Source organism: Poecilia latipinna, unplaced genomic scaffold (genome assembly GCF_001443285.1).
Source record: "Poecilia latipinna isolate Pla-1442-1.1 unplaced genomic scaffold, P_latipinna-1.0 Scaffold846, whole genome shotgun sequence".
In the NCBI taxonomy this organism is placed as follows: Eukaryota; Metazoa; Chordata; class Actinopteri; order Cyprinodontiformes; family Poeciliidae; genus Poecilia; species Poecilia latipinna.
In genome coordinates, this window is record NW_015113462.1 from 223,016 (window position 1) to 249,000 (window position 25,985).

General features: G+C 37.0%; 1 protein-coding gene across 1 annotated transcript; it reads right to left on the minus strand.

The window, feature by feature from the left end:
• Window positions 1-912: 912 nt before the first annotated feature.
• spef2 (sperm flagellar 2) lies at window positions 913-22,249 on the minus strand. Its single transcript, XM_015047882.1, has 46 exons — window positions 22,078-22,249; window positions 21,709-21,811; window positions 20,614-20,845; window positions 20,258-20,428; window positions 19,987-20,109; window positions 19,784-19,860; window positions 19,446-19,668; window positions 19,097-19,285; window positions 18,205-18,392; window positions 16,771-16,942; window positions 16,443-16,662; window positions 16,230-16,303; window positions 16,031-16,097; window positions 15,631-15,669; window positions 15,013-15,053; window positions 14,664-14,758; window positions 13,812-14,059; window positions 13,633-13,708; window positions 13,348-13,502; window positions 13,029-13,106; window positions 12,820-12,903; window positions 12,196-12,297; window positions 11,969-12,084; window positions 11,494-11,621; window positions 10,631-10,769; window positions 10,375-10,512; window positions 10,146-10,291; window positions 9,273-9,323; window positions 9,112-9,154; window positions 8,959-9,027; window positions 8,740-8,869; window positions 8,526-8,639; window positions 8,203-8,341; window positions 7,262-7,334; window positions 7,009-7,165; window positions 6,803-6,909; window positions 6,425-6,607; window positions 6,103-6,195; window positions 5,235-5,405; window positions 4,872-5,084; window positions 4,284-4,406; window positions 2,985-4,174; window positions 2,166-2,297; window positions 1,930-2,031; window positions 1,724-1,840; window positions 913-1,626 (listed from the first exon to the last, which is right to left on the minus strand). The coding sequence occupies exons 1-42, from the start codon at window positions 22,133-22,135 to the stop codon at window positions 4,142-4,144; spliced, it is 5,181 nt and encodes a 1,726-aa protein (XP_014903368.1). The 5' UTR covers window positions 22,136-22,249; the 3' UTR covers window positions 913-1,626; window positions 1,724-1,840; window positions 1,930-2,031; window positions 2,166-2,297; window positions 2,985-4,141.
• Window positions 22,250-25,985: the final 3,736 nt, after the last annotated feature.

The following is a 25,985-nucleotide window of genomic DNA, read 5'->3' on the forward strand; positions in this document are numbered from 1 at the left end:
GAATACTGACATTGAAAAATATGTAGAAATATATGTGGTAAAACATATGCAGACTTCTGGATTGCCTAAATAACTTCTGTTGCTCTGGTTTTTGCGCTTTGAGAGTTTCCCTCCACCCAACATTTGTTCTGTCCTACTTTGACTCCTTCTCCCCGTCTGTTTGGGATTGGGTGCGAGACAGCGGAAGACTCACTGGAACCATCAAGTCCCAGACAAACGAAACACAGGACAGGAGTGAAGGAGTGGACAGCTGAGTGGACAGAGACAAGTGGTCCTAATTGGTCATTATTTGCCCACTAATCTATATTTTCTTCACTGCTAAACCCCAATGTAGATGTGAGTCTTGCCCCTGAGGGCAGGAACAGAGGAGGGGGGGGGGAATCCTCAGAGCCTGATTAATCATGACTCAAGTTCTGTGCTTTTGTGTCTTGTGGAGATGGAGACTTTGGGGGAAACCAGCAAATGAGGGAGTGAGGTCAAAGTTGAGTCTTGCAGGTGGTGCTGTTGGTTTGGAGCCAGCAGACCGTGACGGTTCTTTCTCACGCAACATCATCCATACAGACTTCAAGAATTCAAGCGTCCATTATTACTCCCAGAAAACTTTGTTTAAAATAACAGATTAAAACCAAAAAAAACAGGAAAGCAAAAATATTTACCAACCTAAACATGAGTTTTTGCTGCTTAGAAATACTATCAGCTGCCCCTGCATGTGGTGCCGTCAGGTCAGAGCGACACGGCTCAGCACTGCCACACAAAACACATCTGGCAGACTTGATGACACTCAAAACATTGCTAAGAACTAATGTAGGACTTCTAAAGTTTACTTTTATAGTTAAAATAAATGTAGAATGAATAAAGGGCACAGGAAATGGAACAATACAGCTTTTAAGGTAAAGACGAGAAACAATTGGTGCAGCAACTATGGTTTATTAAGCATAATCTGAGCAACATGAACAGAGGAAGGTGTTTTTACTAAAATAGAACAGAGATGTGGAACCAAAGTGTTCAGGACAACAACTTTGACACCTCTATTGTTCTTTTTTGTGTTTTTTCTTGTTGTTTTTGTTCCTGCACAAAACCCAGCCGAGAATTAGAGGTGCAAGGAATCCCAAACAGAGGAGAACCATCAAATCTAACATGTATCTCTGGTACCATGGCTGTGTTAGTGAAGCTGGCCTTAGGTGAGCGCCACCCCAGCTGTTCACAATGTGCTCCACCCACTGTTACAAAGTTACACAAGTTACAAAGTTTAAAAGTAATGAAAAGTTCTTGATTATTCTGACCTTTGGGAAATTGAAATAATTCTTGTAATCAACTGACCCAAAACAGGAAAAGTTTGGTTCAATTTAATATTAAATATTGAGATGAAATATTTAATATTAAAACCAATATCTGGCTTAAACTGCATGCTTTAACACTTTGATTACAATACATGATTAAGTAATAGAAACAAGTGAATTACAGAGTCTGCATGCCAGGATGAAGGAACATGGGTTAAAAGCATCACAGATGGCAACATCATAACGCTCCCACTGGAGGAAATGTATTACCTTTTCCTCCTCCAACAGCATTTCACACTGGAAGGACAGATGAGCCATTAAGTTTAGAAAGTCATTAAAGTTCTCCCTGAAAGACAGAGACAAAAACAAAGCATTTCTATAAACGAGCTAAAAAGGTCCAGAAGTCTAGAGCTGCATAAATCCTCAGAATCATTACAAGATACCTTTCAAGTAAAAACTGTGTCGCTCCAGAAACCAGTCGTTATATTCTTTTATGTACTTTTCTCCTAATGACCATGTGCTTCTCTTGTAACTATCTACACGAGCAGCGTAGGAAAAGTCTGCAGGGAACCGAAATATGGATTTATTGATCATGAAATTATTACTTAAATCTACTGGGGATTTTTTCTGTATGTCTAAATGTAAATACCTGTGATAACTGGGTTACCAAGTTGCAAGAACATGCGAACCTCCTGACCTTGCTGATGCAAGGTATGAGGAATTTCATCCAACAACAAGAAGTGACTTCCTCCTACAGGGCAGAAAATAAAAAAATGTGCATCTAATATTTTTACAAGCTACCTTGACAAATTATGTCAGTGCGATATCAAAAGATTGCCAACAAGCGATATAAAATTGTTTAAAGAGAACTTAAGTTGTACTCACCAATCAGACAGACCGTCAGGATGTTGGCAGAGTGAAGCAGAGGAAGAGCCAGAAGAAAGATCGTCCAAAAAGCAATCCCCATGCTGTTATTAGCAGCATGTGATGGTCTGGAGCGCAAGTCTTTTTGTCAAACTCCAAAATAAATCAATGAAAACAGCTCAAACGGAAAACAAAAGAGGCTAAGCTAAAAAATAATAAATTGCACCTGTTAAACTTGTAATCCGTATTTCTTTTCATAGAATGAATGCATCCAAGATGGGGGTTTTACTTGCAGAAACATGGAAAAAGTCCAACTCTGAGTAACTTTTATTTTCCCCAAGAAATTTTCAAGAACTCCTCTGTGTGTACTTGTCCCATGCGAGTTGCTCCGTATTGTTGAAAACCAGACAATGAGAAGACCAGGGAGAAACAGAGACAAGGGCAGGAAAGAGGTAATGGGTGTAGCGAAAGGGGGGGAGAAGGGTTCCCAAAGCCCTCATTGTATGACTATTAGAAATTTTGCAAAAAATTATTTTTTTTTCCTCTACCTTTTATGTCAGTCAGGTCTTTCAGAGCAAATAGTTTTCACTATCAGAAACAGATTATGAGTCAACACAAAATATGTTTATTAAGAGAACCAGGAGAAATCCACATCAACTTGTGGAAAATTAAAGAGGCATGTTTCCTGCCAGACAATATGAAATAGGTTAAAACCTCTTACAAACACATCCTGCATTGATGCAAAGTCATTGACATATTTGTCATGATGCAAGTTTAAAGGAGGACCCAAGTGCAGAGAGCTGGAGGAAATACTTTCTTTAAAAAAAAAAATGAATTTACAAAACTGAACTGAGAACCAGTGGGCAACTAGAGATATGGCTGAAAGGCAAGAAGGTGCAACAGAAAGAAGCAGATTAATGGGGGAACCAGTGGAGAGCAATGAGTCTGGAAGGTAAATATACAGAGGAGGGAGTCATTAGGGAAACTTGCTGCAGCTGGGAAGGCGGCGGGGATGAGGTAAATAACCAGCAGCTGGAGAAGTGGAGTGAACAGGAGACTGAGGGAAATAAGGATGACACAAGAGGGAAAAGGAAATCCTAACAAGATAAATCCTATGCCTAAAATAAGAATGAAAAATAAATGAAAATAAAATAACTTTCTACAAAAATCAAAAACCAAAGAAATCTGTAAGGGATCGCATAATTTCACACAGCTCTGTTTTCAGCAGCACAGAGCGGCGTTGCTGCTTTTGCAGGCATGTAAATGTAATGAACACATTAAAGAAGAGGACAAAAAAAATGAAAATGGAACCAGAGACAAGCCGTTAAAGTTATAGTGAATGTTTAAACAAACACAGTGACTTGCTGATGTTTTTTGTCCGACAGATAAATGCACAAAGCTAAATAAATGTTAGAAAATACATTAAACCTCAAGCATGCAGTTTTTTTCTCAGTTGATTTAGACACAGAACTGGATCATCACTGGAGTTTAGAAGACTTTTTCAAATAGACACAAAATACCTTCAAAAAGCCTACAAACATATTCTTTACTACCTTCTTAAAAAACCTACAAAGTCCTTCTCCTTGGGAGTAAACCATAAACAAATAGGTAAATGTCCTTTTTCTAAACCAATAAGAAGCTCTGCAGAATGAACTCTGTTGGGAGTTGAATGTGCTTTGGCCGGTCGTAGCCAGAGAAGCTTGGCATGCAGGTTATCCTGGACAATGCTCTCATTGTAAGCACAAAGGATGCTGCTTCTGTTAGGCAGGCCATTAGAAAAACAAGTCGCTCAGAAGAACTGCAGGAGTGCGTGACGGAGAGAAAGGGCAAGCTAAGGAGGTCATTCCTGCCGTCACTGAGGTGATTGCCGTTTCAAACATGACGTAATCCCAAATTTCAGTTCAGTTTAAACCACTTCAGTCAGCGAAGGTATGGTTGCATTTTCTGTTTATTTAACAACAAAGTAAAGATTAAACAAAAACGGCTCGAATTCCCTTTCATCGTGATGGGACAGTAGTATTCAGAATATTCTGAAGGGAAAACATAAAGTTAATGCATTAGTATTTGATATTATTTGCATATATGGTGTCTAGGAATAAGAAGATAAATGAGCATACTGAAAAATTTGCAAAAACTTACAATGAGCTGGAAGTTTGTTGAAGTTTCCATCAGCATTTGGGTGTATGGATGCTTACAAATAACAGAGAATGGGACCGACTCATTGCATTCGTATCCCATCTCAGTGTACACATTCTCAAGATTCTTAACAGACGGCAGAGACAAAAAGACTAATTAGCAGGTCAGGAAACTTCAGTAATAAAAATAAAGACAATTCCTAGTGACCATTTTTTGCATTGAAAACTTGCCAAAATGGTCAGTAAAAGTAATCAGTATCTTCTCAATGTGTCTGATTCTAACCCTACCCTAACCCTTCTAAATTAGGATTAGGCTAAATTTTGTACGTTAATTTTACAACCACAATATTTATATTTAGTTATTAAATCCAATCTGGTGTTATGTGTGTTGTGAAAGTCTTCTGAAGAACTTTGGTTAAGTGAAGCTTGAATTGAACTGGAGATGCTAAACGAGGTCTACCGTTGCTCTCTGGGTAATTCGTCATTATTACAGATGTGACATGAATTGTGATCAAAATTCACATAACAGTGGAACACAGTTTCTTCCAAAACCTAAATATTAGTAATTTGCTATATTGAAATTCCTGAATACCTGTCTGTGTTGTTCGTAAGTCATGCTCCCTGCAGGAAGGGCGATGCCCCCCATCTTGGTGAGTTTGTGGCAGGCGACATTAAGCAGAGCAGAAATGGGAACTTCCTCGTCCTTAAAAAAACTGCAAGACGAAAACAGAGCATCCTCCTCTTTGTAGTCTTCGGTGAACCTGAAGGTTGTGGGCTCTACGGTTTCTTCCGTGCCCGGCAGAGACTGTATTAAGAAACATTTATGTCGATTTAAGAAACGTGCGCGTCTCTGTAATTATTTTTGGCTTATATAAAATAATCTAACAAATGCAGAAATATAGCACAACGGCACATCTGGGTTTGATTTGACTCACTTTGCTTTTCATATACTCACATTTACAAGAAGGCTCAGTAGAGGCTGCTGGAGATGTTTCCCCAACACTACACTAAGTGCTCTGATAAAACCCTGTTTGGGGATTGGGCTGGCTGCAAAGTACTGCAGCATGGACAGATAATCCAGCAGAGGAGGAGAGAAGGAATGGTCTGCAAACATCTGGAAAAAGAACTACAACAGAAACAAATTGATACTCGTATCAATTAATAATTATTTCAGTCTTTCGCAGGTGTGTTAATTTGAAATGTAAACGTAAGACAAAACAAAAGTTCCACCATCCTTGTGTAATCGCCAATAGTAGATTATTAAAAACTGCAAAGGTTTAATTATTTAAATGTATCCGTACCCCTAGAACATTTTCACATTTTCATTGAGACTGGATGGAGAACACCTGTGAAAAATCAACACTGATAATGATGCTGCCGCCATCATGGCCACATTTCTACTATAGATTATGTTTGGCTAAAAGGTTTTATTCCGGTTTCATCTGACCGGCACACCTTTTTCCACGTTTTCTGTGTGCTCCGACATGGAGTCTGATGTAAACAGCACATTTTTTGGCTTTTATTCAACAAACATTTACAAACATTTACCAATCTTTTATAAATGAAGTAAGATTACACACAGGTGAAATACATCTACTAATTGAGGAACTTCTGAGGGACATTAGCTGTACTGGATTTTTCGTGACACACTTTTGATATTGTTCATTTGAAATTAGAATCACGCATTTTGTTTTTATCCCTTTCACAGTTATATGTTGGTCTGTCACGTAAAATTCAGCTGAAAAGACATTTAGGTTTATGGTGTGGACAAATCAAATTTCTTTTTAGATTAGAAATAAAGAAGTTGAACTCTGGCCTGTTACCTTCTGCAGGTTGCGTGAACGGTCGTAGGGGAGAGGCTCTAAAGGGTCCTCAGGGACCTTCTGGACGCTCTGACCAGAAAACCACAACTTTATCTGTCCAGAAGGAAAACGAAAAGCTGATCAACCAATCTATGAAACTCATTTCTGTGACAGCTTCTATTTACACATTAAAGGTTTATTTTTCTCACAAACAAACAGAACAGGGTTGGACATGTTATAAATCACACACACAAACACAAACACACACACACACACACACACACACACACACACACACACATATCAAATTAGTGTGAAATCTGCATTCTGGATAGATCCTAACCTGTAGGTACTGTTCCTCGTTTATATATCCAGTGTCATCAATATCTGCTTCCTTATATTGTTTCAGCAAATACAGCAGCTGTGACAGAGAGGGAAGCGGCCACGGCAGAGTAGCGCTGAGCAGAAAGCGCCGCCAGTCGATCAGCTCACATTCATCAGTTAGCAAAAAATTGATCTCTAACAGCTGAAAGCAAGAGACAGGACATGGCAGTTATTGCTCATTCAAAAATAAAAAATAAAACATTACGCTGCACTCACTGTTACACTTAAAAACTACCAAAAATAAAACATTACAAATGAACAGAGATCAGAAACAGAAAATTCAAGGAGAAAGACCACCTCTACTCTGGTCACTGAGAGCCTTGAACCTGCTGAATACCTGCATTTCAATCATATCTGTCCAGGCCTCAGGCACGATGCTCCTGCCTGAGCTGTTAGAGACCAAATCTTGGAAAAAATAAAAGAAGTCAGAGCTGGACATAAAGCCTAAAAGACAGAAAGAAGGGAAAAGGAATTATGGGTCGATGAGTGGGAAGAATAATAAACTTAGTAACAGTCCAATTAGTCTCTGGTGTACACATGAACCTGATGGAGCCATGTTGAACAGATGATTGAAGAGTGATTCCAACTGAGCAACCGTCAGTATGGACCGATTTGGTCTCTCCACAGGAGGTGGACGCGGGGGGAGAACCACACCCGGAACCAACAGACAGTCTCCGTTCAAATAGAAGTCACGGTCTTCCTAAAATACAGAACAAAAAAAAAAAAAAACGCTCTCAGATTTTACAATAACAGCACTCGAGCGTACTAAAAAGATTCAATGAAAGGCTTTACAAACCATCACCAGCTCGTACTGCAGCTTACTGGAAGCCTCTATGTGGTGGCGAACCACTTCTCCAAGCTGGTCAATACTGGAAACAGAAAAATTAAAACATTCTGTGCACAATACATGTTTAAAACACCGTGTGGCATTTAAGACCCCGAAATATTTTTCACATTTTATTACAACCACAATACTCATCTTAATGGGACTTTATGGAATAGACAAACACAAAGTAGTGAATTGTGGTGTGCATTTATGCTCACTCGGAATTGCTGCAGGTCTTTTGGGTATATCTCTACCTGCTGCTCTGAAGAGGTCGAGCACTACATCTTTTGCCCGTCCTCCACTGCACGATAGTTAAGGCTGAGTCAGATTGGATGGAGACCATCTCTGAACATCAATTTTCAAATCATGCCATATATACCGCATCTTACTGTATCTAGGTCAGGACTCTGACTGGACCTTGTCTGAGTCAGGTTTTATCTATATCTACAGCGTGCCAACACGGTTTGATCAACAAACAATCCAGTTTCTATGAAGATACATGTTCAACATAAACAGATTTAACCAAAATTATTTTCTAAATGTCCATGAACTAGTGACAGACATTTGTTAAGCATAGTTGGGCATTATGAGTTACATCAAATAGCTAAAAAAAAAAAACTAAAAAAAACTACAGTTTCTCTAACAGGTCAAATACAGAAGTTCAAACCCCCTTTACACTGTTTAAGAATACAAATATGTTTCAGTACAACCAAAAATATTCAAATTAGGTTTACAGTACTGACTGTAATCTACTGTGCTACTGAAGTTTGTGGTTGTAATGTAACAAAATAGGGAGAATTTTAAGAGATACGAATGCATTAGTAAATCACACGATGTGTAGGGCTGTTGTACACACACATATGATCAAACCACACCAAACATAAGGGGAACAGATGTTTATGTAATCATACCACTCCATTTCCGACAGATAGAATGATTCAAACTGCTTCTCCATTTTGTTAAAAGTCTCATGCACTTTGTTTTCCAGGGAGTTGACCATCGCCAGGCCGCGGTCTTTCACCAGCTCAAGACGAACCTTGATTGAATTTTCTACAAAACACACAGAAACAGGACGAATACCCAGCTAAACACTGACTAATAGAGTACTAAATACAATGTTATCTTGGTGCATAAAAGTAACTGCATACAGGAACAGACGTTAACGCAACCCACTGCATGATAATATTAACACTTGGCTATATATTGGTGGGACAGATAGTGTAGATGTACATACCCTCATGAGTCACAGCAGCTGTAAATTCTTTATATATTTTCTCTCTCAATTCTTGTTCTTGAGTTTTTTCTGGAGGTTTTGGGGGTGGAATCTCCACTACTGGTGGAGGTAATGCTATGGAAAGCAAAAGATTATAAAGGAGGGCTGATTAAAAAAAAAAGAAAAATAGACAATTACAGCGCATATATGTCCTAAAGGTTGTTAAGTATCATGCCTGCTTGCTTTTTTTGTGACTGCTTTTCCTTTTTAGAACTTTTTGGACTTGTCTTCTTTGATACGGTCTCTTTTTCTTCTGCGACCTCTTCCGGCACTTCTGCCTCTCTCTGCTGGAATTCTACTGACACCTACACAATTGAAAGACCAGCAAGAGCCACTACAGCAAAAAGGTAGGTAATGTAATAATACTCCTCAAGCTAACAAAAAATAGCATTACCATGTCCTTGATAGTTTGAATAGCTTGAAGAGCCTCTTCATAGTCTCTTAAAAGTTTCCCCCGAAATAACTTGAAGAAACAACAAAAAGAATCAGTAGCTGCTGTGCTGTGCTATGGATCAGAATAAAGTACAACACTAAAAGTGACATTTACATTCTCTATCAGCTTAGAGGAAGACTTCGTGGGGTCAGGGGGTCTAATAAAAGTAGAGAACAATCAGGTGTACATAACGTCATACTTTAGAGTATTTATCACAAGTGTTTAGGTGAGCATCAACAGGCTTTTCAGAGGACAACTTATGTTCTTCTACTTACAGTTTTTTATCGCTTGCCTGGTCCTTCACACCACTGCTCACTGGCTCCATACTAACAAAACACATTTTTAAGCAACTTTCATTAGCCTTTAGTAACTTTCCATCACATTTACCGACTTGTGTTCATTTCAATAACTAGACTAATATCAATGCAGTACAAAAGTATCGATACTCTTTCAATGTTTTTTTAGACTTTGTGTTGTGACAGCTTCAATATTCAATGCATTTTAAAGAGATTTTATGGGACAGATCAGGACAAAAACACATATAATAATGAGTTGAAGCCTTTGAACAGAGAGTGTCTGTAAAAAGCTATTTTGGTCTCACCACAGATTTTCAATAACATTTTGGTCTAAGGATTTGTGATATGGAATGAAACTCATATCTGTTGTGATGGGTGGCAGTAACAACATATATCACCATATGTTTTTGGTATAAAACGTACAATAGGAATGAAAAGAATCTCAATCGGAAGAAATTAAACAATCACATTTTGTCTGTAAATACGTTCTACCCAGAACGTCTAAGTTTTAGCAGTTTTAAGCCTCACCTCTTATAAATGTATATTTATGGAATTTGTGTGTGCTGTTTGCAAATGTTTTGTTTTATGCTGCCTCCTGTTATTGCCAGGTCTCCCTTAAAATAAGATTCTTAATCTAAATGATAATGACTACCAGGGTAAATCAAGGTTAAATAAATAATAGATATATCTCTATCGAGAAACATAATTTACTTCATAATTATACATTACTAAGTGCTGGTCAATGACATGACATCCTAATAAAATCCAGTGAAGTTTCTGGTTATAACTTGGAAAATTTGGAAAAGCTCCAGAGGAATGGATGCTGTTTTACTGTATTAATAAGGTTCTTACGTGTTGTCCTGATCTTCAGCTCCAGTTTCTTTCAGCAGTGTGATAGTGAAATCTTTGGGAGATATCCTAAGTGGTATTTGTCTGTTCATGCCCCAGTAGTAGACCTCCAGGGTACAGAGTGTTTCACGGAAACGGTTCATTTCTGTCTGTAGGACACAACCAAGGAAATGCTGGGATTTCAGCGTTTCTGTAACATCAAACCATAAGCTGAACAGGTTTAGCAAGTTACCTGTATTATCATAGAGTAGTGGTTGATGAGCAACGCTGATTGCTCCTCCAGCCATCCATCATACATGAAAGCCGACCTCTCCTGCTTGTCTTCTTCTTTACGCTTGTCGGTAATGTCCCACAGGCGTTCCTGCAGCTCCTGAATATACATCGGATCCATTCAGTTTGTTATTTTTATCCTTTCTTTTAAAATGACGGGCACATAATCTGTTTGTTCCTTTTGCATCACAGTACAGCATATTCTAATGTAGTCTTACATCCAGCCTCAGATGAAGCTCCGCTTTGGTCTCCTCGTCTTCTCTCATGTCGTCTGGTACGCTGTTGAAGACCTTCTGCCACTGAGAAACTAACTCCTGCTTCAAGTCAGGGCAAGTCAGAAAGTGGTTGTATCTTTCTCTGAAGAAGTGTCACAGTTTTACAATACAATTAGAGAAATTTACATTAACTGCAAAATGCTTTGGAGAAAAACTCACCCATAAACACTTTCAAAGCCCTTTCCTGTGCACCCACATTAGAACACATAACATTTATGCCTATTCTGACATGAATCAACCAGGAGATCGTGTTTTAAAAGTGCAAAACAAAATCTAGAAACTGAAGAATTAGAACTGAAATGATTATCGTGTTAATCATGATGAATTGATTATTGCAAAAATCGTCAACTAATTTAGCAATTAATTCGTAGTTAACTGGTGCCTAGTCTTGAAAAAGGGCCATATTCTGAAAGAACATATTCAGCACAGTGTATAAGCCAAAACTGTAGTGAAATACTATATATAGTTATGCATTTGAATTATTTATTTATTTGCATTTATTAATGTATTTTTTAAATACTGGCTTAGAAGAAAAATCTGCAGAATGTGTCCGTTTGTTATCCAAATAATCAATTAATCATCAGAATAATCAGCAGATTAATTAATAACTAAAACTAAAATCATTAGTTGCATCTCTAAAAGGAATAAAAATATTCTACAAGCTGTTGCTGGCTGAACGTGGATCCAGATGTGTTTGGTTTAACTGAACAATCGATTCTTATTAGCTTGGAAAATGGAAAATTTCACACAAAGGGCAGTAGGTGCCTCGAGTTGAAACCTAGAAACCAAAAGGCTGAACGTGATACCTGATTTTGAAGAGGTGGCGATCAATAAGAGTGAGCTGTAAACGCAGCTGCTGCATTACATGCTTTATGCCGTTTACATAAGATTGACAGACATCTTTCCAGTGTGAACACAGGTACTCAGGTACTTGCTGGAGAAACATAATAAGGGGAAAATATGAACTAAATCAACAGCAGTGAAGGAGGATAGTAATAGCAAAACAGGTAAAAGATGAATATCAGTTATAATACATATAGGAGACTAGAAGTCTATCAAAGAAGTCAATAAAATACCCAGAAGTTTGTGGCTATAACCAGACAAAAAGTCTGTAAAGAGCTTTGCAAGGTACTACAGATGTTACAAGGTGGCTAAAATGAATCCATTTTCTGTAATATATGCAGTAGACACAACTAAATGTTGAAGAGAATAAACAGTTTTGCAGGTATTCAAAAACCCCATAAACAAATAAAGCATGTAAATAAAAATAGTATATCTTACTGGAGACAAAGGCTCATTTACGTAGAGCGGATTTAATGCGAATGATCCTGGCGGTTGGGTGCTGTCGTTGAGTCCGTCAATAGACCCAGTGGACGATAACACAGTGTCAGAAAACCCTTTTCATCACACAGAAATGTACAAGTTAACTTTAAAACAAGGTATGATTCAAAAGCAGCTGATCAATTCATGTCTTAATGAATGGTTTTAGATCAAGAGTACAATCTGACTTGTGTCTTTTCCCCTCCTGAGGCTGGAGAGGGACCTTGTAGAACTCCTTCTCTCTATGCTTCTTGTGCTGTCCGACATATCTTCACCAAGATCAACGGCGACTAATGAGGGAATTAAATGCAACAACTGAATTAGTATTGTATTTATGCTTGACAAGTATAAATTCACTTTAAAATAACTGTATAAGGCGTGATTAAAGAACAGCTGATCAAATCATGTCTTAATACTTTTAGATCAAGAGCAAAAACTCATTTGAATCTCTTCCCCTCTTTCTATCCATATTCACACTAAATAAAATCCTTGTGGCGTTCCCCAGGGTTATATTCTGGGTACTCTCCTCTTCAATATCAACATAATTTTATCCTTTGAAATTTTGCAGAATAAAAATGTAGAGTATCATAATCATGCTGATGAAACACAACTATATATTAGCCTATTACCAGAAGACTTTAGTCTAGTTTAAAAATAATATCCTCTTTGCTGATGCCTACTCTTAAACCAATTTTTATTTTATTTTTTTTTATCTTACTGATTTGATGTGTTGTACTACATTTTTGTTTTTATATTAGCATTTTGAGTTGATTTTGGCTGATAGGTGCTATATATAAATAAAGCTGCCTTGCCTTGCTTTGCCTTAAAGATGGAGCTGGATCTCCTTCTTGGTAGGTAATCTAACACACCATCTTCAGCAGAATGAAACCCAGCACCTAATAAGGGGACCAATCACAAGATTTGAGTAAATATTGTATTCCTGCACATGTTGACAAACACAAATTAACTTTAAAATAACTGCATGAGGTGATCAAATCATGTCTTAAGAGAGAAATCTCACTGGAGTCTCTTCCCCGCCTCATGGCTCTAGAACTCCTTCTTGTTTCCAGACCTTTTGGGATTTCCTCTTCAGCAGGAGCTACGAGGGAATTAATTGCAAGGTTTCAGTAAATGCTACGTATATGTGCGGCTCAGTAAAACATGATGACAAATTCATATACAAATGTCTCTGTACTTAAGCAGTGAAAACCTTATCAGTGTTTAAAAGCAAAGGAGGTTTTTTGAATTATAGTATTCTAATTGTTTAATTATTTGGAATAACTGACAAATTACCTTACTTTAACAGCTAAACATCAAAATGGCAAAAAAAAAAAAGTCACCTTCTTCTTGCTCTTTCATAACCTCACACAGGGCAGACTCCACTTTGCTATAAAGTTCCCCCTCTTCCACATCAGCGTTGACATTAACCAAAATGTTTTGCTTCTCACCATACCACTTCTCTAGCTCTGGCCAGGTTTCCTGAAAAGCTGCAATCCTTCCATAAAAAAAATACAAAATAAAATCAAGTTCAAACCTTGAGATTACAGTCATGCAGGACAAAAAATTCAATCCAGCGGTATTCCTGCCTGATCACGTTGTGCTACCTGAACAAAACATTGTACTACCTGTGTGTAATGTGTGGAGACCACCTGATGGTGGCTGCTGGCTGGGAGGGTACTGCGGTAGCAGCAGCAGCAGCATCTTTAGATATTTTGGGACGAAAATGACCACATGAGCACCAAAGAACATTTAGCTTGTTCTTGTTTATAACACAGAGCAAAATGCCCCAGTCACAGCATTATACCTTTACCAGAGGATGCCCTTCTAATCACACACTCATCAGATATATCCAGCAGAAGAGCCACGTCCAGCACAGGCAGAGTAGGTGTTGGTGGTTTGAGGTGCTCTGGATTAGGAACAAGTTCAAATGTGTTGACTTCAGTGCTCTGTTCTTCTTCCACAAACCCACCCAAAGCTTTCTCCAGCAATTGGGCTTGAGTGATGTTACTTGGAAAGCCATCCAGGATCCAACCTGTCTGAGCTGGAACCTGACTGATAGGAAGAAATCAGTAGTTTTAGTGTTTGTTGTTAATCTACGTCAATAGAAACCAACCATTTAGTTCAGTACAACAAATGACCAATTGATAAAATATGGTACAATTAAATCAACTGAACTTGTACAGTCATTTTCCAGTCATACTGATCTCTCAAAGTGCTTTATACTAGAGCCACTTTCATCCATATATACACTGCTCAAAAAAATAAAGGGAACACTCAAATAACACATCCTAGATCTGAATGAATGAAATATTCTCATTGAATACTTTGTTCTGTACAAAGTTGAATGTGCTGACAACAAAATCACACAAAAATCATCAATGGAAAATTTATTAACCAATGGAGGCCTGGATTTGGAGCCACACACAAAATTAAAGTGAAATGTTCCCTTTATTTTTTTGAGCAGTATATATATATATATATATATATATATATATATATATATATATATATATATACAGATCGGTGCCTCACCCAGACGCACATGTGACAAGAGAAATCTGGAACTGAAAACCTGTCAATTGCAAGACAACTACCCACTGAACCACAGTCAACCTACTTAGGACAGCTGATGCAAAATAGTATTCGTCATCATTACCTGATTGCTTCAACTAAAATGTCCACTATCAGCTCATTTGGAATGGCATTTCCTTTCCTCAGCTCCCTTTCTACTGACGCTGCAATCGAGGCCATCTGCATAAACACATAACAGAAAGTGAAAATAGACATGTTTCATTACAAACAGATGTTAGGTCTGGAATAATTATGCCTAAAATATATTCATTTGAATATTATGATTCTCAAAGTCTCTTTGTTATGTTACTAGTTAAAAAAAAAAAAAAAATCTCGGTAATACCAGTGAGTTCAATGTAATGTGTGATGCATAAAGGAATACAAAATTAAGACAGTGTACTAAAATTTCATTATGAGCACCCCTGAACACTCACTTTGTTAACACATTCTCTTTTTTCTTCTAGTTTGCTAGAATCTGAGGAAGGAAGAAAGAAAGAAAGAAAGATTTGATTTTAACAACACATTTATTTTTCAATAAAAAATACATTTTAGTATGGTTTACTTCAACATTCACGCAAACATTGAATTGAAAACTAGCTTTCTATCAACCACAGAGCACACGACATTTTTAAAGCACCACAAAGATAAAAATTCAGTTAAGTTATTCAACATTGAAAAAAAACATACACTCTGCCTTTACTCTGTTTTTTACCATCAGAATAAGCATCCTGTCGACTTTTCCCCCCAAAATACAATTTAATTTATTTCTTCTGTTAATATAAATGGAAAATGTTGCCTATCCAACAGGAAAATTCAACAAATTGCACCTACTGGCTTTCTTTTTTGTATAACCTGCACCAAATATGAAAGCCACCTCAGACCAATAAACACCACATTTTTAAAAAACATCTTCCAACAACAACAAAAAAAAACAATAGTGAAAGTCATGTACATTCAAGAAACATGTGAAAAGTAGTTTCTATTTCTTCACAAAAAGGACATAATTCTTTTGTATCTTTTCTAAATTTAGAGACAAAAGTGTTAACACTCACACCACCGTGAAATATCGTCCAGTGAAAGTCGACCGCTCTCTTTACTCAAAGGCATAGAAAGAAAGAGACAAACAAAGCAAAATGAAGGTAAATAAGCAGCTTCAGTAAAAATAATACCAATTTTACTTAGTCCCAGGGAAAAGCATTTTTATACATCTTCAACTTTTTTTATATGAAGGAGAACGTGAATAGTAAATAGTAAATAGTAAAACTAGTAAATAGTAAAACTGAACTTCCTTCCACTTCACAATTATGCTCTACTTGATAGTGGTCTATCACATAAATGCCAATGAGATGCATTAAATTTGACTCTGCAGCATGCCAAAATTGTGAAAACGTTCCAGGGGTATGAATAGTTTTGCAAGAGACTATGCAGAAAAAAAACAGCTTCAATAAACACCTGACGGAACTGGTGTGGGGGATTTAGAGAACGGCTCGTTCTCCTTCTCCTCCTGCTGATCTGCAGCCTATATTGTTGGGTAAAAAAAAAACCAAACATCTGCTTTAAACTTTGAACTAAGATCGACAACTAAGATTAAATGGTAAATCAGTTGCAGGTTAAAAAGCCTTGAGACAGAAATTCCAGCACTATAATTTACCTTCTCTCCTTCTCTAACAGACCTCAGCGCCTCTTCAACCAGTGTGTCAGGCGACAACACAGTGACGCCATGCGCTGTGCAGGAAACATTAACTTTATATATTTCAACAGTTTTAGCAAAGCAGAAATTACAAGGGCTAAACACTTTTAATGTGTGGACTTTAAAATACATTATTTTATATCTATATATATATCTATATATATAATTTTATACCTTCAGCAATCTTGGCCATACATTTGCTCTTGCATTGGCAAACCTTGCCCTGGATGCAGGACTTGATAGAAAATAGAGGAGTGGTCGTGGCCGGTTCCACAACGGTTGGATGAGCAATATTTTTAATTCGATGGATAGCATATGCGAGAATGTCGTTGGAGCTCGGTGGTAACTTTGTTTCTTCTATATCCTTTGACCACATCCACACACCAACCATATTCTTAAAAATAAAACAGAATAAAAAAATTAAAAAAAAACAGCCATGAGTTATCTTCGGCAAAGCACACCGACTGAATTTAAAAGCAGTGAAGTAAAGATTCATACTCACAGTGTATTCATCATAATCCAGGTTGTTGAGTACCTCTTCTTTCTTAACCTCCGAGGGGCTTAATGCTGCCAAGAATCCAATCTCTGGCTCAATGTCTTCCTGTGGCTCGTAGAAGGGAACACCCTGAATGAACAGTTCCTTCCACTCTTTATACTTCTTCTCTGGAACAAGACTGGAAATGACGGCATGAAAAATGTCAAGAAGCAAATGTAGACTTTCAGTTGTGGATACAATTAGACCACAGATCTGAAAAATGGCTTCAGGGTCACACATCACTGTACAATATCAAAACAGAATTTAAGTGTTTCATAAATAGATTTATTGATTAAACAGTTTAAAAATATATATTTTAAGTTAAATATTAACACAAAGTACCTAGCAGCGGATAATTGTTGAGCTGGCCGCTATGAGACTCTCATACAATAATCAGCTATTATGGGATTTACATCAAAATTCTAAACAAATTATAAAATGACCAAATTCCCCTTATTGCAAATGTTATTTTAACTGCTAATAAAATAACACAACATAATTATCATTGCAGTCATAAGCATGTTAGCGCTTATGAATAGATCTCTTTTTTTGATACATTGGCTGAATCCAAATACAAAATAAACCTCCTGCGTTTAGCAACAATTTTTGGCCTGACAAGCTTATTGAACAGAATATTATTGCATTTTGCTGCTCCAGAAGTATTTCCAAAAAGCTGAATTAGACTTTTTTGTAAACGGGGGATAAGTTGAGTAAAGCTTTTTTCGGCCTGCGGACCGATAGTGTGCAGCAACAGATGCATTACTCGAACAGACTCTTGTTAATTTTCCAAACATGCTGTATTTTATTAAATGAACAAACACCATAATGGCATCACTACGAATCATGCTGAAGTCAATAAGAATATCTGTAGGATTTGAACTTTTACTTACTCAGTTGCATCTTTCAGATCATTAAGTTGCGAAAGCAGAAACATGTATTCAACTTAGGGTCCTTTTCACAAAAAAGTAATTTTGTTTTGTCTATCATCAGACTGAGAGATCAACTTGAAAATAAGTATCCTACTGACAGCTAGGGGTGCACTGATGCATCGGCCCCGATTTTCTTAATTTTGGGAGATTGGTGATCGCCCGATACTTAAATATGAAGCCAATCTTATCTAATAATCTAAAACTCAGCCACCATCCTCTACTGCTCTGCTGTGAGAGGGTTGACTGACAGCCCGGCCCACCAGGATATGTCTGCATATTCACAGTTAACAATAGTTACTCCACTGTTGCCAACTCAGCAACAACAAAATTGGTATTGGCCAAAATCGGAATCGGAAAGTTAGGTTTTTTTAAAGATCGTTGATCTCCGGTCAGCCATAAAACTGCAATTAGTGCACGCCTACTGACAATACTCTGCTTCTTCCATATTTCTAAAAGCGAGGATGTCACGTACTTCTCTGTGATATGGCGATATTCTCCGGCTGTGATTGCCATGTCCACCATCTGTCCCAAAATCTCTGAGCAGATGCCGTAGTGCTTCAAGTGTTTTTCGAGAGCACGCTCTGCAGCTACCATCTTGCAAAATTCAATCTCCTTTTCGATCTCTTCTGCTCGAGCCAATTTGGCATGCTCAGCCAGAACCTGCACCAGGTCCAGGCAAAAGCAAGGATTTAGTAGAGATAGTATGGCAAAAATCTTTATGTTGCTGTTGGAACTAATTAAGACAATAATGAATTCTTACCTAAATATTGTAATCTGTCAACGCCATTCTTTACTTTAATAATTATTGCTTACCCACGCTTGTAAAAAATATCTATCTTACCAGATTCTTTTGTTCATAACACCAAACAACACAACCACACTTTAACTCAAAGCAACCAAAACCATACCTTTCCTTGAAATCCCTATGGAAACACTGCATAAACACAAAATCTCACTTATTTTTTGTTGGGTTTTGAGTGCAAATATCTTTGTACGCTTGAAATAACACAAAGCTAACTTACAAGTCACTTTCTTCTAAGCAAGCTACAGAAGCTTGTTTAAAGCTAATAATTTGCTAACATTGTTGACAAAGTACTAGTTCCACTGGCAGATTATTTCACTTATATTAACACATTCTTCCCATGTTATAAGTCTGCCAGTGAAACTATAGTACTTTTTAATCTGTGGTCAAGAAGTATTTATTTAAAACAAGCCCATATATCTTGATGAAAACTTACTTTTAAGTTAGCTTTGTCTTTTTTCAAGTGCATACAGATATTTGCTCTAGAAACCAATACAAAAGCACTTGGAAAGATTTTGCTTTTGCAGTGATCACCCAAAGAATGACTGAATATGCTTCTCACCGCCTCCTTGTCCAGAGCTTCCCTAAAATCCTTTTCTCTCTGACGCCTGTACTGCTCCTCTCTGAACAGGCGATTCTCCAAAATCACCTCTTTCTGCCTCCGTATCTGCATCAGTTGTTCAGCCAAACGCTGCTCCTGCTGCGTCTGGCGAGTCAGACGACGCACCATTTGCTCTTCAAGCTGCGCCTCCTGAAACAGAGGTTTAAAACCATAGTACAGGACAACATGATTGAGGATATCTACTTTCCTCAAACAAATTGGCTGATATGCGAAATTCCTACGCCACAGAAACGGAGGCCACTGTGAGTATTTGTTCCTGTTGGGAATACGTAACTTCACAAAGTTTTACCTGCTGAGATTCACGCGCTTTATACTGCTCCATCAGAAATCTGTCTACTCGTTTTTGTCTCTCCTCTCGAGCCACAGCGCTCTCCTTCAGCTGCTGCCGGATGCCCTGTATGTACTTGGTATTGGACTGTAATGCCACTTTATCTGGTTTATCTGCAGGGACTTCGGCCTCCTGTATGACGGCACTAAGGGAAGAGTCTACAGGGATGGATTGGTCACTGGGGCTGAAAATAATCAATATAAAAGATAAGTAGACAACTCTACAAACAGAACCATTTGAATAAAATAGTGTCAAATGAATGTAATATTGTTTTCATTAACTTTTCCACTTTCTCTTACCTTGACAAGGTCACATAACTAGATTTAGCAAGTTTGTGCTGTTTTTCCTCGAATATGGCTATTTCAGCCTGGACCATCTGCACAAGCAAAGCAGTTGGAAAAGCAGAACAATTATCCCAGAAACCTATTCTCAAAAAAAAAAAAAATAACCTTCCTTTTGCAAAATGAAAAGATTCACATAAATGCTTGTATCTTGATCAAACCTGAACTTCTTTTTCTCTGAGCTGCTCCTGCTTCCTTTTTTTCCTGAGATCTGCATTTGAGTGCAGTGGCTTTAGCAGCTTCGTATTGGTCAGAATCAAGTCATCGAACTTCTGAAGACCACCCTGCAACTCACAAATTTCCTCACATATTGATGATTGCATTATCAGGGGTCTGAGGACCATGTGTATGTTTTCCACAAACCCAGGTATATTTAGGTTAAACTGAATAGAAGAGTACAAATTTTGTACTTTATTTTCCATATTTTTTTACCTTCTCGCTCTTTTCTAGTTTTCTCTCATCTTGGATTTTGGGTAGCTTCGTTTGTTGAAGAGGTGGGATCTCCTTAGACAAATCATCCGGTTGGTGGTCTTTACCTTCATTATCCTGAGTAATTTCCGGAAGACCCTGGTCTGCTTTGGCTGACACCGCCGGAGGACGTTGCTGTATAAAAGAAAAGATACTTTTTACATTTTTTGTCACAATATCAACTATCAATCTACTAATTTTGAATTCAAATGGAAAGGTAAAAGTCAGCTGAGTGCTGGTAAAGAGCATACTAACCACAGACACTAGCCTCTAACCTCTGGTACTGCAAAATACCTTACACATTTATTTAATGTTCTTACATTGGAGTGGATTTCAGACTCCCTTTTCTGCAGGGTGGGCAGCTTCACCACCCGGCTGATTCCTGCAGGCTTCTTCTCTTCTAGTGCGACGTAGAGCTGGTAAAGAAGGTTTGTGGCGACACCGTGCTTCTCCTTCATCAGATCTTGGGCTGTGCTCTTATTGAAGCTGACCCCCAGAAGCTTAAAACTTGGCTCAAGCCGAGAAAAGTTATTGGTTTTGGCGTTGGAGGAACTAAATTTAAAAAAAAATGTGAATTAATGATTGCTGAACACTTTAAATTTGTTGGCAAACAGTATGACGTTGAATTTGGTATTTGATTAGAAACCTTCAGTTCAGTACTGGGGCGAAGGTTTATTTCATTGCTTTTGAAGAATCTGGACTTCATTTTACCACCTACTTTAAAATCTAACATGGTCAAACTGGGGCTGAATGATTCTACATCAAGCTGTGTTGTGATTTCATGTGAGAGACCAACACAAAACAGCACAAAGTTGTGAAGTTACTCTTTTAAACAGCAATGTGTAAAGTTTAGTGTTCTTCTATGTTCCTCCCCTTTTACTTTGACATTCTTAAATAAAATCCAGTTCAACCAGAAGTTGCCTAATAAAGTAAATAAGAGCACACCTATATATAATTTTATCCCAGTATAATTCCGGTTGCTCTATGAAGGCCTCAGAGGTTTAGTTAATGAATAAACGGCATCATTAAGACCAAGGAGCCCAACAGACAAGTCCGTGGTAAAGTAGTGGAGGCATTCACAGCAGGGTTAGGTTATAAAACAATCTCGTAAGTTTGACCATCTCACAAAGTACACTTTCATGCATCATCTTTGAACTGGAAAGAGTAGGACAGAGTATGGTATGGCAGCTGCACTGTTGCAGATAGGGAGAGGCTCCAGACAGGCCATAAAGGCAGCTCAGAGGGTTGTTGCCTCCCCCTCTTCCCTCTCTGAAGGACATTTACACCTTCAGCTCCCCCACTAGAGCTAATAAGCATGTGAGTTGGCCTACCACATATAGTTACAATTAAGTAAAGTTTACATTGAACTTTTGAAAGGTGCCATATAATCACTAGTTTCACAATATGGAACTTACTCGCTTTTCAGAAACATATGAAAATCCTCCTGCATCTGATATTTATGAAGTATCTCTCCGAATAGGTAACCATTTGAGAAATCCTTGGAAACGTTCCTGGCGTCTAAGAACAGTCAGCAATCATGGTGTCATAAACTTTGATAAATTATGAAGTTCAGAAAGTTCTGTGCTCAGATATTCACAATTCAAATCTAAGACATCAAAACCAAAGACACAGTTGTGCCATGTCTTTAAAACTTAAAACTTTTTTAAACAAAATGCTAAAAATGTACGAAGCACTTTCACCGCACAACTCCATTGAGGTATTTATTGCGTTAGCGTTAGCCTAATGAAGCTAGCTCTGGGAGGATTGTGTTAATTTACACTTACCTACGGTTTCAGAGAGCCTCAGTTCACGGTTCAGCCACGAGCACAAAATATCTGACATTGTCTCTGATGAATAAATATCACCTCATAAGGAACTAAATGAGAAGTGTCTCCTTTTTAGATAATATAATCGTTGCAAAATTCAACACCGAAGGAAACTTCAGTTTCACCTTGTTGCCATGGTGATATGTAAACAGCGTTACCAGGAGGTCTATGACGATGACGTTGATAAAATATATTGAAGAAATGCAGAAAAAGTTGAAGTGGAATTAATACTTTCGCAATGTAATGCATACGTAAATAACATTTTATTTTAAGAGTACTTTCATTTGTCACAAATCTAATTTCTAGCAGGTCCAGGTTTTGTGGGAAATTCTGTTCCCCTGTAAAAAAAAAAAAAAAAAAAATCTGTTCCCCCTGTGTCGGGAGCGCGCACTCCAGCCAAAGAGGTGGTCCTGTGCGAAAAAATTAAAAAATAAATTTTAGTAAATTATTGAAAATGTTCCCTGTTTTGACAAACAGAAATAAGACTGACTTGATCTAATCTGGTGATATAGAAAATAAAACTAAAGTTGGGCCAATCTACAGGTACAGCTAAAGAAATTGAATATTGCAAAAATATTTGTCAATTTTAGAAAAAGAAAATTATATATTGTACAGATTAATTATACTCAAATTGAAATACTTCCAGCCTTTATTTCTTGTTATTTTGATGATATTGGTTCATTGAAACAGGTAAAGTTAAGCATTTACATAAAGCTTGACAGAAGAAACAAAGGAATTTCCAACCAGATGGCTGTGGACTTCAATAAACACAGTGAACCTGCACCAACTAGTCCCCAAATCTTCACTAAGTTTGAAACTTACACTGGACTTCACATGAAGTGAATTCTGTGCATCTCCACTCTTCCTCTATACTGTGGTACCTTGATTTCCAAATGAAAAGTAATTTTACCTTCATCTAAAAACCTACCACACTTTTTCCTCCCACCTAACTTTCAGTAAATAAGCTTAAACAACCAGATCTTTAGCAATAACCTTTTGTATTGACTGTCCTCTGGACGTTTGTCTCCTCAGCAGCCTACTGGTCCAGCCTGAAACCATTGGAGGCTCAGGGAACCTTTGCAAATGTTTTGAGTTAATTAGCTAATCGAGGTGTGTCGCATACATATATTCATACACACATTCAGATTAACATTTTATACTCAAAACTAATGAGGGAAGTAGTAAACTCTCTGAAGAGTAAATTAACTCACCAAGCACAGAAATTAAATCAACACTGACAAAGTGGCAAGTGTTCAGACAAAAAGCAATTTATTGCATTTAAACAAGAATGATAGCGATCTGTGGTATTGATTCTTACATTTACACATTCACTCAGAAGCAACTTCTACACTAATCAGGCCCTTAATAAAATATTCTGCAATATGCTCTCTACATTTTACAGAAATCCGGGGGGGAAAAATTTGTTTAACATAACATTTAAGTCACGTTATCATGCAATGTGTTAGTCAGTGTTTTAAGCCAAAGATGACAAAAAGGTTAACAATTTTAAAGGTTCACAAAGCCACTGTTTTGTATTTACAGTTTGTGTAGCATGCATCAAGTTCACAAAACTATTGAGTTAATATTGAGATGTTAGACAGCAAGTGAACCCTGCATATCCGTTTCCCCAGAGATGGCAATTTCTAGCAAACAAAAAAAAATATGATTGAAAGAAAAATGATATGCACACATCAAGGATGACTTGTCTGGTCACATCTACACTGATTAAAAATTAGTTTGTGATATGATAAAGAGAAAGTTCAGCTACACAGTATTAAGTTGGTTTACATTTTTTTTTTTTTAGAAAAACTTCACATTTTATTACATGAAAAAAAGATTTCAATTAATCTCCAATATATCTGATAACATTTTGTCATGACAAGGAAAGAAATCAGTTACTTCCATATAAACATTTTTTTTAAAAAGGTGCCATTTAAATAAAATTCTGTAACAATCAATAATGACACTTTGAAAGTAATCAGCCATCTTTGCACACTCATAACTTTTTAATCAGTTTTAATAGCTAAAGAAAAAGTTTGCAAGTGTCAAAAAAACTTCGTTGATTGCCCCTTACCAGTATCCCAACTTTAAAAACATCCTTTAATAGTGTTTCCATGTCACAGTCATTTTTGTTAAAGCTTGTTGGCTGGAGGCACTAAAGTAATTTACAACCGTCAGTCGAAAAAAAAAAAAAAACATTCTGACTTTAAAAAAAAAGAGAAACAATAGGGAATCCAGAGGATTTAAGAAGTATTACCCAAAGGATAAACATTCCCTACAAATACTTTAGCAAAGCCTCACCAATAGTGCATTTTTACCAAATACAGACTCTCTTTAAAGGGCAAATATATTTTTGAGCCAGGAAACCTAAAATCCCAAAAGCTTAGAATACAAATCTTGATAGGCCTTCCAGTTGTTCTAAGCAGATAAGAACTTTTAAAAATGCACAACCTGAAACTGAAAGTCTTTAAAAAAACATGAAAACATGGAGGCACTTCCATATGTATGACAACAATGTTTTCATTGACGCCATCTTGAAGCCTGTCATGTAAACAGAAAAGATTTCCCTTGCAGATAACAATAATATTAATAAAAAAAACCAGCTATCTGAAATATCCTAACCATATCTGTGAACGGAAAAGAATGGTCATAATATTGTCTGTTAGTGGCAAACAATTTTTGGCCCAGGATTATTTAACAATTAAACATTTCAAATTTAAGTAAAACGTCAACACAAACCTGAGGGAAAAGACCCAACTTTTCTTGTAGCTACATGAGGGAAGTTTACAGCAAGATTATCAAGATAAAAGCAGATGTAGTTTGTGATGGACAGATTGTTTGCTAGGAAAATAATTGCTTTTGCTAAGATTTTAGTTTGACGTTTTCTGCATCAGTACAAACACCTGCTAATAGCTGCAGATCAAACTAAAACAACACTTTCTCCAAATGTTTCCTCTTTATGTCTAACCAGAAAAAGTAAACCAAGTATTTTGTCGTTGTGTCTGAGCCAAATGAAGGATAATTGATTTAGTAATATTCAAATTCATGAACTCAAATTTGGACCTGCAAAGTTAGTGTCGATATTGTCTTGATTATTGGTTATTTATTATTATTGGTCACTTAAACTGATATACACATCTGAGTTAGTTTCCAAACTACAATCACTTTCAGTTGCCTTGTGTACACTGGCTTTCCATTCAGAAACTTTCAATTTCTGAAGATACAAATTATACAGTTACCTGGAGCTACAAGTCAGAACAAAACTGAAAAGGCATGACTGGAAAATCTATATTTGCCCCTTAATTCAGAAGTCATGTCCAAACAAAATTTTCCGACTGTTTAAATTTTGATAAACAAAAGAGTCCAACAACAATTTAGGCCCTCACGATATACACTGTAGTTTCCCCAACCATAAAAAAATAGAAAGTGGCTGTATGCATTTCAAAGAGAACGTAAAATGTAGTGTAGTTCACATAAAGAAAAAAAGTAAAATAAAATTTTCTACATTAACACTCCAGTAGGATTTATAACTCCATACAGTGCATTTTGGATCAGTTGTAAATTGCATACCTGCAGAACATTTTAAATACTTCGGGGTAAGGCAGTGAAAGGTGAAATGGTGCAAATTCTTGGAAGCATAACAGCTTTGAAGACAATTTATGCGTTGTACATGGAAATAATCATTTAATACCCATAATAATCTCAATAATGCTCAGCATAGCTGTAAAAGAAGACACTGGCCTGAAGTTAAATGTGTTCAACAAAATAAACTTCACTGGATATGGAAGACAAAACAAAAATTCTCAATAGTAACAGTTTACTCAATAAATGACATAAATTTATAATATTCTAGCTTATTGTAGTGT

Bases quoted from the DNA above. Each gene is read 5' to 3' on its own strand.
- spef2 (XM_015047882.1), bottom strand. From the start codon at position 22,135: ATGTCAGATATTTTGTGCTCGTGGCTGAACCGTGAACTGAGGCTCTCT. The intron at 10,770-11,493 runs GTATCACGTTCA...ACACTTCTTCAG, and splicing joins CGCCACCTCTTCAAAATCAG to AGAAAGATACAACCACTTTC. The intron at 7,335-8,202 runs GTATGATTACAT...TTCTGTTTCCAG, and splicing joins TATCTGTCGGAAATGGAGTG to TATTGACCAGCTTGGAGAAG.